At 51.3% G+C, this 14182-nt stretch overlaps 1 protein-coding gene across 1 annotated transcript in view; it reads left to right on the top strand.

The window, feature by feature from the left end:
• The first annotated feature begins 494 nt into the window (after positions 1 to 494).
• The window catches only part of ZNF423 (zinc finger protein 423), a 332667-nt gene continuing 318979 nt past the window's right edge, over positions 495 to 14182 (top strand). Inside the window, exon 1 of the mRNA XM_032323398.1 lies at positions 495 to 888. Coding sequence (XP_032179289.1) covers positions 849 to 888 — 40 coding nt within the window. The 5' untranslated portion in view covers positions 495 to 848. The remainder of the gene's footprint in view (positions 889 to 14182) is intronic.

Genomic DNA, 14182 nt, shown 5'->3' with positions numbered 1-14182 from the left:
GAGCCAGGGGCCCAGAGCTGTGGCTTCCGAGCCACTGCGGCCGTTTCGAGCCCCCCCAAGTAGGCTGAGTTGAGGGACCCCCCTTCCCATCCATCATAATCTCCAAACCAGGCGTTTGGGCATTTTTTAGCCATTGATATTTATTTATTTTTTTGTGTGTGTGCGGCAGGGGATAATTTGAAGGCTTTTTTTTTTTTTTTCTTTTTTCCCGGGGGTGCTGAGCTTCCGCGCTCCCGACCGCCTCCCGGTCTCCACCCCCCGTGAGACCCCCTCGACTCCAGCCCCGTCCCCCCTCCTCAGATGGGTTCATTGTGAGCTCCGCACCGGGCTGCGTGGCCGGACGCCTGCAAACTTTGCACAAAAATCCGGCAAGGGGCGGAGGAGGAGAAGAAGGAGGAGGGTGAGGGTGGCGGTGGGGTGGGGGAGGGAGGGAGGGGGCCGCAGGGGCCGGGGGCCGGCGGGGGGTGGGGAGGAGGAGGGGGGCGGCTTTTTTTTTTTTTTTTTTTTTTGCATAACTCGGCTCGGCCGAGTGGCCTCCGGACTCCCCGCGCCGCTGGGACCGCCGCTGGGACCGAGAGCCCCCGGCTGCCGCATTGCAACAGGCAGGGCCCCGGCGCGGCCCCCGGGCCTCCCCCCGCCCCCGAGCGGACTCGGCCGGCCCGGGCCGTCCCCCCCAGGGAGGCCGCCCCGGACCTACGATCCGCTCCCCGCAGCCGCCGACCCGGCTGCAAAAAAAAAAGTTTCCGAGAGGCAGGCGGAGGAGAAGGGGGAGAAGGGCAGCCCGGAGCGGCGGGGGGCGGCGGGGGGAGCCGGCCGCGGAGGGCGACGGAGCGCCGGGAGCCCCGGACATGTCCAGGCGGAAGCAGGCGAAGCCGCGCTCGGTGAAAGGTGAGCGAGCGAGGCCCGGCGGAGGCGCGAGCGAGCGAGCGGGGAGGGAGGGAGCGAGGGAGGAGGGACCGGCGAGCGGGCGGGCGGCCGGGGACCCGCGCGAGCGAGCCGAGAGGAGGAGGAGGCGGCGGCGGAGGAGGAGGCGGAGGCGGAGGAGGAGGAAGAGGAGGGGGAGGAGGAAGCCGGGAGCGGGAGGCGGAGGCGGCAGAGGGGGCACGCCGCGGACACCCTACCCGCCCGGACCCTCTCCGGGCTCGGCGTCGCCGCCCGCGGGGGACCCGGGCCTGGGGGCGCCGCTGAGGGGCTCTCGCCGCTCCCTCCGTGCGGGCCCCGGGCCCGCGTGGCCAATCAAGGGGTGCGGGCCTGACTTGGCGGGGATTGCGAATCTCGGCGGCGGCGGGCGGGCGGCGGGAGGAAGGAAGAGGCGGTGAGGACCGGCGCCCCGGAGGCCGGCAACTCCGAGGCCGCTCACGCCGGGCCCCGGGCCTTGCCGCCTTTCCTCGGCCCGCGCCTTGTCGCCCCGGGACGCCGTAGCAGAGGGCGGCGGGCAGAGCTTGCGCGCGCCTTGAGCGCCGCGTCCCCGCCCCGGCCACCAGGCGCCCCCTCCCTGTCCCCTGCCCGGGCCGCGCTCCCGGCCAGGGCCCCCGCACTTCCTGCCTCATCCACCGAGGCCAACCCGGCCGGGAGCCTCCGCCAGGAGTTCATTGTCTGCGCAGCGCCGGCAGGACGCGGGTCCCCAGGGGAGCGCAGCGGCCGCCGCGCGCGCCCCTCGGTGGAAGGCGCCTGGGACCCAACCCCGGGCACTCACATCCTCGACACCTAGGCCAGTTTCCTGTGTCGGTTCCCCGGAGTGCACACGTTAGTGAGGACCCACAACACAACGGACACACAAAAACAGCTTGCGACACCCCCCCGCCCCCACCTCGTTTCCTTTGCTTTGCTTTGCTTTCCATTTCCATCAAGGGCCCCAGGCTAGAGTGGGCCCCTGGAGAGCAGAGGCCCCAGGGAGAGGCCCCGCGCCGGCGATGGAGCCCCTCCCCTGCCCTCCTCTCCCCACCGACTGGCCTCTCCAGGCCTCGCCTGCTGCTTTGTCCCGATTCCAGCGCCTCGGATGGGTGCCGGGCCGACCCGTCCAGCTGAGAGCTGACAGAGGAGGGACAGGATGAGAGCTGCTAGGTCTCTGGAGCCAAAAGTCCCGAGGCCCTTGTCCTCTCCCAACTCCCCTGATGACCTCTGGCCCGAGCCCAGTTCTGCTCTGAAAAGTTCATTTCCTGGAGGCCTGCGCGGGAAGGCGCTGGGGCCCCGCTCCCTTCCTGCCAGCCTTGCTCCTGGCTGGAAAGGCCGGGACTCAATCTGGCAAGGAGGGTCCTGAGACACCCGCCGCCGTTGCTCTCCTGCTAAAGTCCCAGCAGATTCCATGGCTCCTGGCTGAGCAGAGACTGTCCCTGTCATCTTAGAAGCAGATCAGCTCAGTCCAAAGTCTCAGCAAGGCAGCTGTTCCCTTTCCTCTTTTTCCTTGAGAGAAGTTGGTTTTGTTCCCCTCCCTGTGGCATGCATCCCAATCGGGGATAACCTGGTCTGCTCTTCAGAACTGGCGATCCGGAAGGTGTTCTGATTGAGGCGCAGGGAAACTGATAGCTCCCAAGAAGTGGACAGGCAAATGGTAGATGTTTGTCCTTTTGCTGAATAGGAAAGGCTCTGTGGCTTGAACTATTATTTGATTTCGTTTCTTTTTCCCTGGCTCACTGCTCACTCCTTCAAGATCTACTTAAGGTGGCCCAGAAGAAAATGTAGACTCAGGATCTGTGGTTGGGAAGACAGTTTTATTTAACTACCTACAGTTTTATGTAACTCAGCTAGTTGATTTTGAGTTAAGTCTGTGTTTAGGAGCAGGATTTTCATAAAGGAAGATGCAAAGCTTAGCTACCTCTAACCTCAGTCCATGCCTCGGAACCTCCTAATTTTAGAAGGCAAGAGACATAGAAACCAAAGGTAGAGCAATTTGCCACGAACAGATGGGTGGGTGTTTCAGAATTGCTCGAACCTAATTCTAATACCACTCTGTGTATCTCGAGAAAGACTCAAGAATTGGTCTCAGCTTTTCATGAAATGAGCCTTGACATGATTTTTAATGAATTTCTCTCTCTAAATCTATATGTGTGTACGTATAGCCAACAATTCAAACGAAGTGGTGGGGGGAAGACCGCAAAGTGAAAACAAGACCAGTGTAGGCATTTTGAGAACTATTATTATTTTTAAAAAATTTATTTATTTGACAGAGACACAGTGAGAGAGGGAACACAAACAGGGGGAGTGGGGAGAAGGAGAAGCAGGCTCCCTGCTGAGCTGGGAGCCCGATGAGGGGCTCGATCCCAAGACCCCTGGATCAGGACCCCAGCCGAAGGCAGACGCTTAAGGACTGAGCCACCCAGGTGCCCCGAGAAGTATTGTAAATATCAGCCACACAGCGCCTTTCTGCCCTTGGAGCCTAGGATCTTCTGTTTCTTCCTGTGGTTCTTTGCATTTTCCAGAAGCAGCTTCGACCCTCGCCTCTCACCATTTTGCCTCTTATTCAGTTTACCGGGGTGAATAGGGTGGAGATATGACCACTTATCAAGGGAGGAATTAAGAGAGATGATAATTTGAATAGATAAGAGTTTCAGCAGGTGATGGATTTATTGCGTTTCAAGAACTGCTTCTCCCCTTTCTCAGACAATATTCAAAAGTGTGTGCTTGAGTGTGGACAGCTCCACACCAAGTGTTTAAAATGACAAGGTCTTCACCTTTCAAGATGCTGGAAGGTGCTTCTTAAGAACAGTGGTGCCTTTTACATTTTATTGTGCCTCCACTGCTGTGTGTCAGGGCTAATGTGGAGGCATTGTGGACTTCCCCAGCCCGCGCCTTCTGCTGTGAAAGTCACTTGGCTGTAATTCGTAATTGATCTCGGAAACGTGAAAGCCCATAGCAGGAAGGAAAGACAGAAATATAACATTTTCTAATGGATGCTCAGAAAGTGTGATTTGAAAGCCCCGGTGTTGCTGCTTTGAAAAATCAAACAGACCTGGGACGGGGCGGGGGCGGGGGGGGGTTCTCCCTTTCCACTCACGGGCACAGCCTTCCTTCTGGAGGGGAGTCACTTGTCCCCTTTGGCTGTTTGTCCTTCTTTGGAAAACCCAGCTTCCAGGGAGGACACTCAGCAAATAGGGAAGGGGGCCAGGGTACTAGGGCGGGGGCGGGGGGAGAGAATAGCTTCATTGGTTTTCAAAAGCCTTGTCATTAAAAAAAAATAATAATAACAACACCAAAGCCACACAAATGTTACAAAAGTCACATTTTCTGACCGATTTTCCCTCCCTACAACACTCTCCCCTTTTCTGTCTCCTGGTGGTGTGGTGTGGCAGTTGTGAGGACATTTGTTTCCTTTGACAATTTTGGCCTCATTCTCCGGGGCTGTTCTCATCACTTCTCACTGATGTTATTTTGGCTGATGATGTCAGGTGACTTGGTAACCTGTCTCCCTTCACCCACACTGCCTCTGCAGATCCAAGAAACAGGCTATTTATTTATGTATTTGGGAAACCAATACATCTTTTTTTCCCCCAGACTCAGCTTAAAACTTTGGAATGATTTTAATTTAATACTGTTGATTTTCTCCATCTAGCAACTGCCTGTTAATTACCGTTCTTAATATTAATTAGCACTCAGGCTGTGTCCACGCATTTCCCACCCCCCCCCCCACGCCAACATCCCAACTCCCCTCCCTTCTCCCACCCCCTTCTCTGCACTCCCCTCCCCTTCTCTGTCTTCCTCTCCTGGCAGCCTGTAGCCCCTCCAAAAGTCCATCTTAGAAATTTGGTGGTCTGGGGACTTGGGAACAGTGTAGATCGCCACTGCTTGTGTTTCCATGGAAATAATTGAGATGTAATAAATAGAGGCGTTCTGAGGTTACAGGTTTTTTGATTCAGCTGAGACCACATACAAGTGTAAATTGTCGAGATTTGTTTGGCTAAATGTACATGATCTTGTAGGAAGGGCAAAACAAACCCTTTCTGGTTCTTTAGCTTTCGTGTGGATTGAGCAGTGATATTTAATCCTAATTTTTCATCGCCCCCTCCTCCATTAAGTCACTCACTCCCAGCGCGTGGAAGAGCCTGTCTTACTCTAGAAAACATTTTTTATGGCTAGTCATTGCTGTTTAGATTCTTACACCTGTTTCCTTGCAAAAACTTCATAAGCAATAACATGAGATAACTGTGTGTGCCTCTGACAGAAGGACCCTGCTAAACGTCTAACCCTAGGTGCCCAGCTTGTGTTCATAACGGAAGGTGCAAAATGCTGGTGACTTTACAGTCCTAGAGTCAGTTGGTAGACTCTGCCAGCCCTGGCATTGTGAAGACATGCTACAGTGTGTCAGCAGAGGAGGAGGAGGAAGAGGAGGAGGAGGAGGAGGAGGAGGGAGAAACCTGAGAGGGGAAACAGGAGTACAACATCTTTGAGCACAGTGTTGCTAGCTGGAGACCAAAGGGGGATCCGGTTCAGTCTAATAGAAAGTTACAATAATTGCCGTATCTGTAGCCAACTCTTAAGCTGGTGGCTGTGGAATTCTTCCCCTGATGTAGGATTTAATAGTCTGGCAATTAGATGCATTGATTTCTCTTAACTGTTCATTTGGATGTGTAAACGAAAGAAACCTGCCACGGAGGCTGATGGTATGGGCGTGCTTGCTGCTGGAAAAAGGCTGATGGAGATGGTGGTGGTGAGGATAGGATTTTTCGGGGTGGTTTTGAGGCCAATTCCCTCCTGTCTTAATATTTCTGTTTGTGAAGTGAACAGCACCTGTTGTTCAGAAACTGCTTAAAAATAAACAATTAAAAAATAAACCAGAATTGAATACAGTTATGTCTGAAAAGTGAAAAACATCTTTCCAGGGGCGCCTGGGTGGCTCAGTGGGTTAAAGCCTCTGCCTTCAGCTCAGGTCATGATCCCAGGGTCCTGGGATCGAGCCCCACGTCGGGCTCTCTGCTCCTCAGGGAACCTGCTTTCTCCCCTCTCTCTCTCTGCCTGCCTCTCTGCCTACTTGTGATTTCTCTCTCTCTGTCAAATAAATAAAATCTTAAAAAAAAAAAAAAAAAGAAAAACATCTTTCCTGCTTCAGAGGTCCCTCGAGTTGCATCTCCGTCTTGGAGTGGCTGGGCTCACCTACTTTTGGCAGATGGTCTGTTAGGTACCAGAGGCAAAAGTCACAAAACACCTTGGCCCTGAGTTCCGAAGGAAATTCCAGGAAATTGAGTGATTTTGCCCCCCTGCCCTCCATCCTTAGCAATAGTCTGGGGCCTGGGGCCACCTAGACCCTTGCTGTCAAGCCCCGGAGAGGTGTGGGACGTGGCATTTTGGACCCCTTGCGGGCGGATGTATGGGCAACTTCCGTGGCTTAGATAGTGTGCAGATAATGAACTCTCAAAACATGAGCCCTTCTGCACGCAGGGTTCTGCAGGTGGTACCAGCTTTTGACGTGGGGTCATCAAAAACTCTTATTGGTAAGCAAGCTGAAGATGGCTAGCTTTCCTGACTGCCTCTCCACTACCCCCTCCTCCTTCTTTTTACTAAACTGAATGTGTAGATTCAGTTAACCCTTTGATCCAGGTAAAACTGAATTTACCTTTCCTGGATCTTGTCTATGGTACACTGGTGTTTGCAAAGAATGTTATCTTCATGTCTTCTGAACGTTTGCCATAGATATCAGGACTTCTTATCTGTGGGTCTATGTTAATTGTGACAGAAGAATACCTTGAAAACTGTTAGGGGGCTCCCCATTACTGTGGGTAGCCAGGGAAAACCTGAATTGGCAAATTTGACAATTTCTGCAGATTCCTGTCAGCTTGCAAGGGTGTTTTGTGCTTGTGGTAGTCGGGGATCCAAATAGTTTTGCACACAGAATGGACTAATTAAGCCTGGATCGGTTATATCCCAATTGAAGTTTTCGGTGCTGTCAGCTCCCTCTGCCTACGGTGGGAGAGAGAGGGTGGAGTGGAGTGGGGGAAATGCTGATGGAAAGTTTTGACTCATAGCTTACCTGCCAGGCTCGGTGGCAGCCAACGATCGGGGTTGTACACTCAGTAAATAAAAATACTTTACCTCTTTCAAGGAGCGCCAATTAGCTGATTGCTCTGCATGGCTGTCTTTAAGGGGAATGCTGTTTTACCTATCTTCTCGTACAAAGGTTTGATTTTTAATGTCTTGTGAAAAGGATTCTCTTTGTCTTGATTGATGTCAGGAATAAAAGCATGATGGTAATATCCCTTTGAAAGCTATTGTATTGTCAGCCCTGGCTAACAGCGGGAGGGCCTCCCTGCGTTATAGATTAGTGCTGTGAAAACACTGACATTTTCTTTGTTACGTTGCTGTTGTTCTACTTGCAAAGTCAATTACACAATGTTGGAGCTCAGTTACCGAGTTGACTTTGGAAGTAGCAGCGTCTTTCATTCTCGTCTTAAAGATATAATTTTCCTTTGTTGTTGTTGTTTTGTTTTGTTTTCTTTCTTTCTTTTTTTTTTTGACCTGCCTCCCGCCACGCCCCCCCCCCCCCAAGAGTCTGAATGCGTTCGCTAGGCAAACACACTCTACTTTCAATTGTGACAAGTCCAATTCAAAGATTGCCACGTCATTATCTCCGAATTCTTCTGCTCATTCACATTTCAGTGGCTTCTTATTGATAGAGTGACTACAGCAGCCAAGATACATAAAAAAAAGCTATCAAATGAGATTACAGTGTTGATAATATCAAGTGGATTGTTCTCTGGATTTGGGGGTCCTTGAGGTTGGCAAATTCAGAGTTTTCTTTCTTTTTTTTCCTGTAAGGTTTGACACGGGCCGAACCAGGTTCTTGGGTTGATGGGACCTCAGCAAACAGGTTTTTGTTTGTTTGTTTTTGTTTTTTGTTATAGAAGGTTTATACGCATTCTGATCTCAGAGGCTGGAGCTGTTGAGCTTTGGACTCAGAAATCCCTGATGACATTACGGCAGGGGTGGAAGGGGTCTGCTAAGAGAATCATGTCACCCGTCTGTCCCCCATTGAAGATGACAGCCTGGAATTCTAAGGTGGTCTAAGTGTGCCTTTACTGGGCTCCCCTGGACTCAGGAGTGATTTGCATTCCCATGTAAGTGTGTGGCAGGGAAGCAGGGCATGATATGTCCCTGGCTGAAAATGATCAGGCAGGCTGTTTTATTTTTTTATTTTTTTTATTTTTTTTATTTTTTATTTTTATTTTTATTTATTTTTTTTTTTTTAAGATTTTATTTATTTATTTGTCAGAGAGAGAGCGAGCGAGAGCGAGCACAGGCAGACAGAGTGGAAGGCAGAGTCAGAGGGAGAAGCAGGCTCCCTGCGGAGCAAGGAGCCCGATGCGGGACTCGATCCCAGGACGCTGGGATCATGACCTGAGCCGAAGGCAGCTGCTTAACCAACTGAGCCACCCAGGCGTCCCAGGCAGGCTGTTTTATATTCATCCTTTCCTTTCCCCTCCACCCTAGTATTCCTCCAGAAAGAGAAATACCCAACTTCCTTAGTTCTCTCAACTGGCCCCAAAGATGCAGTTCCCTGAGAATGCCCGGGGACTGCGATGCCACTGCCACTGACTCCATATGACAGGGACCCATCAGGAGACTCCGTCCGAGGACACTAATTGTGGGCCCCCGAAGTTATTATTATGAACCACCAGACAACAGCCTGTGCTCGCCAGCAATTTGTCAGGACTAATTTTGTTTTTCTCCAATAATTGAAAATTAATGTCTTGAAGTGAAAGCAGATGTTCATGCCATCTTCTGAATTGGGATATAAAATGGGGCTCTGTAGATGGGTTCACTAATTTAACAGCAATTTTCCTCATGGCTAATGGGGGTGCTGGGGCTGCCATCACCTAACGCTTGGGGTGAGGGGATGAGAGAGAGAGAGAGAGAGAAAAAGAGAGAGAGAGCGGAGCCCACTTGGATGAGTTCTGCTGTCCTGGGTACTTGCAGCCAAGCCCTGGGAAGGAAGGTGTGACTGATGTGCTCATTCTGGGGGGAGAATATGTCAACAGAAAATTTTCCTTGGACGGGTCCTCATTTTGAATACTCATTCGCACAAGAAGGATTTCTGGAGATAATCCATGGCATTATGCTGGAAACGGGAAGGGGAACCTTGATTTGGGGAGAGCATGGATTCCCGGCAGCTGGGAGCTGGTTCCCTGTCCCTAGTGAGAGGCTGGTTATCATCGCATTTCCAGAGCTCCTGGTCGGCGTAGCATTCGATTGTTGATCTCGGGGTGGTGAGTTCGGCCCCCACATTTGGGTGTAGACATCACTTACATAAATAAATTAAATTAAATTGCACATCCCCAGGCCCAGACGCTAGAGACGCTCACCCAGTTGGTCTGGGGAGGGCCTCAGAGCTCCTCATTCTTTTTCCCCTTTCAAAAATTACAGTAAGCTATGTGTAACCTAGAATGTACCATCTTAAGCATTTCTAAGTGTGCGGTTCGGTGACATTAGTTCCTTCACGTTGTTTTACAATCATCACCACCATGAACTTTCATTTTCAGGCAGCACTCAGGTGGTAGTGGTGGGGCGGGGGGTCTTAGCCCACCACCCTCGGAGGAAGCCACCCGGTTCAAGGGCTCCATTCTCCAGGGTAGCCATGAGAAGCAGGCTCGGAGGATCAAGGGACTCTGGAGCTCTGGCGGGGCCGTTCCTTGCTCTAGTGTGAGAAATGAGATCGGTGTGCCCAAAGGAAGGGCAGGGCGTGGGATGAGGGACCACATCAGGGCCGGGGGTGGTGGGGGGCGGGGGTCAGGCCAGGGGGCTGCCTAGCAGCTGAGCGAGCAGGTGACCCGGGTCAGGATTAGAACATTTGTTCTCTCTCCTTGGGGGCGCCATTCTTTGGGGCCTGGCTGGGTGTGAGTTTGCCGAGTGGCCCCAGGAGGGCAGATCCCCAGGCCCCCATACCTGCGTGCCAGGACCCAGACAGCACCCCCTGGCTCCCCCGGGTCCGCACCCTTCAGGAAAGGGAGGGACAGTTGTTCTGGAATGACTGCCTAGTTGCCCACCCTCCCAGTCCTGGAGTGCCCACCACCTCTGGACCGCAGGTCTGGGCAGAGCTGACGCTGGTACCGTTCTCCTCCTTGAAGGGACCAGGCACCTTTCTCTCCCCCGGTTTTCTCTGTAATTGAAATTTGTCCTTTCGTTACCTGGGCATGAATTATTTTTTGCAGTGTTGTCATTCCCTATCCTGCTGTGAGGTTTATCTCTTCTGTTGATCCTAATTAAATAAAACATACTGTTCACCTAACTCCTGTTGCACTGCATTTTACCTGCCTGAAGGCAGAGTGATGGCCATCTGGGCTTGGTTAGGGAGCAAGGCTTGGCTGGAGAAGGGAGCTGGGGTGGCCACGGCTGCCAAATCCAGGCTTGGTGTATGCCCTTGGCCTGGGGGCTGCAGGACCTTGCAGCCACCAGCAACAGTAAGCCTATTTCTGGTTTGGGAGAAATGACTTTGTTCCTAGCCCCCTGGGACTGCAGGCCTGAACCTGGGGCGAGGAGAGACAATCACCAGGCCTAGAGAGTCCCCAGGGAGAGGGGGAGGGAGGAGAGTGGGTACCCAGAGGAGGGGAGATGGAAAGAAGGGGCAGGCTCCTCTCACCTGGGGTGGAGGCTCCAGAGTGCTGGGCTCTCTGGGGAGCAGTGAGCAAAGCACAGGTTCTGGGTGCTCAGGACAGCTCTGCAGATGCCCCAGCCATAGCCCGGCACTCATGGTGGAAGATTCATCAGACTTCACTCCTTTTGTCTTTGAACTTCTCAGACTCCTGTCAACCTCAGCTTGAAGAGAAACCTGGAGGTTCACTTCATTCAGACCTCTTTGGGTGTGCTTGTGGCATCTTTAGTTTCATCCATCCTGGACTTACATACTTTCACTCCCAGGGAGCTCACTACCTATATGCATTTTTTTTTTTTTTTTAAGCTTGTGTTGCATATGTTCTTTTCCATTAAACTGCAATCTGCCTTCATAATATTGGTGCCTGGATTCTGGTTCTGTCTCCTGGGGCCTTAGGGAGTAACTCAGATCCCATTCCCAGAGCAGCCCTATTGAGAGTTGGCAAAGCTTGCCATGCCCCACTTCACTCAGGGGTAGGAAATCATGGATGGGATATGGTCAGCCTGGCGGGCTTCTGGGACCCCACACACGCTGGTGGATGCCATTGACCTGAGACTCTGAGTCCTTGTGTTTATAAAGGATTTTTTAAAAAAGATTTTATTTATTTATTTGACCGAGATAGATAGAGAGAGATCACAAGTTGGTGGAGAGGCAGGCAGAGACAGAGGGGGGAAGCATGCTCCCTGCTGAGCAGAGAGCCTAATGTGGGGCTCAATCCAGGACCCTGAGATCATGACCTGAGCTGAAGGCAGAGGATTAACCCACTAAGCCCTAGAAAGGATTTCTTTCTTTTCTTTTTTTTTTTTTTTTTAAGATTTTATTTATTCATTTGACAGAGAGAGAAATCACAAGTAGGCAGAGAGGCAGAGAGAGAGAAGGGGGGGAGCAGGCTCCCTGCTGAGCAGAGAGCCCGATATGGGACTCGATCCTAGGACCCTGAGATCATGACCTGAGCCAAAGGCAGAGGCTTAACCCACTGAGCCACCCAGGCGCCCTAGAAAGGATTTCTTAAGTGAGTGCGTACAAGTGCAAACTTTGAGGGGCTCAGTGAATGGGTGGGTGCGTGAGGGAGTAGTGGACTAGTGACTGAGTAATGAGCGAATGCTCTCCTAAGTGAATGAGGGAGAGGGGCATCTGACTTGGGCTTATCCCCCCACCCCCGCCCTTCCGTCAGCATCTTTGATGCACTCTCCTGCCCTCTCCACCTCCTGCCAGCCCCTGTTCCCGTTCAGGAGGCGAAAGATGCCCCATCATAGAGCAGTGGGGACCTCATGCCCCTTGCAGGTGGGTGGGGATGGCTTGTGCCTGTTCTCTCCTTCATCCTCACCCACAGTTCAGGTTCAGCCGGGATATTGCTGCTACGGCTGATCCAAGGCTTTGTGCCAGACTGTATGCTAGGTTGTAAAACATCGTTTTTAAATGATAAAACCAATATGACACTTTCATACTAAATTTCATACTAAATTTAAAATAAAATTCTAAGCAATTTTTTTTTTTTTTTTTAAGATTTCATTTATTGGGGCTGCCTGGGTGGCTCAGTGGGTTAAGCCTCTGCCTTTGGCTCAGGTCATGATCTCAGGGTCCTGGGATAGAGTCCCGCATCCGGCTCTCTGCTGGGCAGGGAGCCTGCTTCCTCCTCTCTCTCTCTCTCCCTCTCTCTCTCCCTCTCTGCCTACTTGTGATCTCTCTCTGTCAAAGAAATAGAATCTTAAAAAAAAAAAAAAGATTTTATTTATTTATTTGAGCAAACATGAGCAGGGGGGAGGGGCAGAGGGAGAGGGAGAAGCAGACTCCCTTCTGAAAAGAGAGCCTGATTTTATGCAGGACTCGATCCCAGGACCCTGGGATCATGACCTGAGCCGAAGGCAGAGGCTTTAACCCACTGAGCCACCCAGGAGCCCCAAGTCCAGCTTTTATTAAATGACCTTTGGGACTGCACTCATCCTTCAGGGACCCACTGACCCTGAATAGCACTAGGAGTGAGGGCCGGAGTTGGGGGAAGTTTGCAGGAAGAAGAAGATGAGATGCATTTGCAAGGGAACCTGACAATTAAATTAAACTCCGAATGAAAAGAAAAGACCCCATTCTGGCTGAAGGCCTGAGTCAAGATTGATTTATTTCTCTCTGGAGTTGTGGGAATTGTGGGTCGGAGGAAACATGCTCTGTGATCTTGGGCAGGATAGCTCCCTCTACGGGCCTCAGTTTCCCTGTCTATAAAATGGGATGGAACTGGCTGGTTGAGCTACTTGCCTTAAATGTTTTAGGATTTTAATTCCTGGAACATAAAAAGGGGAAAACACAAGAAGCTTTGGTTTGGGGAAAAAAAAATACAGGTTAGGGGGTGCCTGGCTGGCTCAGTGGGTACAGCATTCAGCTCTTGATCTCCGGGTGGTGAGTTCGAGCCTCATGTTGGGAGTAGAGTTTACTTTAAAAAAAAAGGAAAAAAAAGTTTTTCTCTTATTCTTTCTTTCTTTTTTTAATTTCAGATTTTTCTGTAAATTCTAGTTAGTTAACGAAGAGGATAGTAAGATTGGTTTCAGGTGTAGAGTTCAGTGACTAACACCCCGTGCTTATCATAACAAGTGTCCTCCTTAATGCCCATCACCCGGGGCGTCTGGGTGGCTCCATCAGTTAACCCTTGGTTAACTCTTGGTTTTGGCTCAGGTCATGATCTCAGGACCCGGAGGTAGTGCCCTGCGCAGAGCCCGGAGGGGCTCCGTGCTGGGTGGGGAATCTGCTTGAGATCCTTTCCCTCTGCCCCTCCCTCTGTGAATGTGCTCGCTCTCACTCTCTCACAAATAAGTAAATAAGCAAGTTAATAAGTAAATACATAAAATAAGTCTTTAAAAAAATACTCTTCACCCATTTAGCCCCTCTCCCGCCTACCTCCCTCCACCAACCCTCAGTTTCTTCTCTATAGTTGAGTTTTTTATGGTTTGCATCTCTCTCTCTCTCTCTCTCTCATTTTTTCCCTTCCTCTGTGTTCATCTCTTTTGTTTCTTAAATTCCACATCTGAGGAAATCCTAGGGTATTTGTCTTTCTCTGGCTGACTCCTTTCAGTCAGCTCGATACTCTCTGGCTCCATCCACATTGATGCAAGTGGCAAGAGTTCATTCTTCTGAGGGCGGACTGATATTTGATGGTCTCTCTCTATATATATACCACCTCTTCTTTATCCATGCATTAGTCGATGGACATCTGGGCTCAAAATCAGTAAGTATTTAACAAAACAGGCTAGAAAGCTATTGTTAGGTCTTTTCAAGTTACTCTGTAAAGTGACTGGTCCAGAGAGTGACAATTCTGAAGAGGCAGCTCTAGGGAACCTTGCGCAGGGCAGCTGGGACCTCCCTTGCTCCAGACCATTTTGACCATGGAGGGGCACGTCGGGTCAGTGTCAAGGGCTTGACTGCCATGTTGGTGACTTTCCAGGTGTCTGAGAGTTCAGTTGGTGGTGTCCTTGCCTCTTTGGGCTCCAGGGGCTTCGGCAAACATCAGTGGAGCAGGTTCTCTGGTGCTTCTGTAATCCAGGAACCATGCAGGTAGAGGATGACCAGGTCCCACCTATGCCCACCGAGAGCAACCAGCGTGGCCCACCTTGATCCATG

This window comes from Mustela erminea, chromosome 19, assembly GCF_009829155.1.
Source record: "Mustela erminea isolate mMusErm1 chromosome 19, mMusErm1.Pri, whole genome shotgun sequence".
Taxonomy (NCBI): Eukaryota; Metazoa; Chordata; class Mammalia; order Carnivora; family Mustelidae; genus Mustela; species Mustela erminea.
This window is presented reverse-complemented; position numbering and strand designations above follow the sequence as displayed.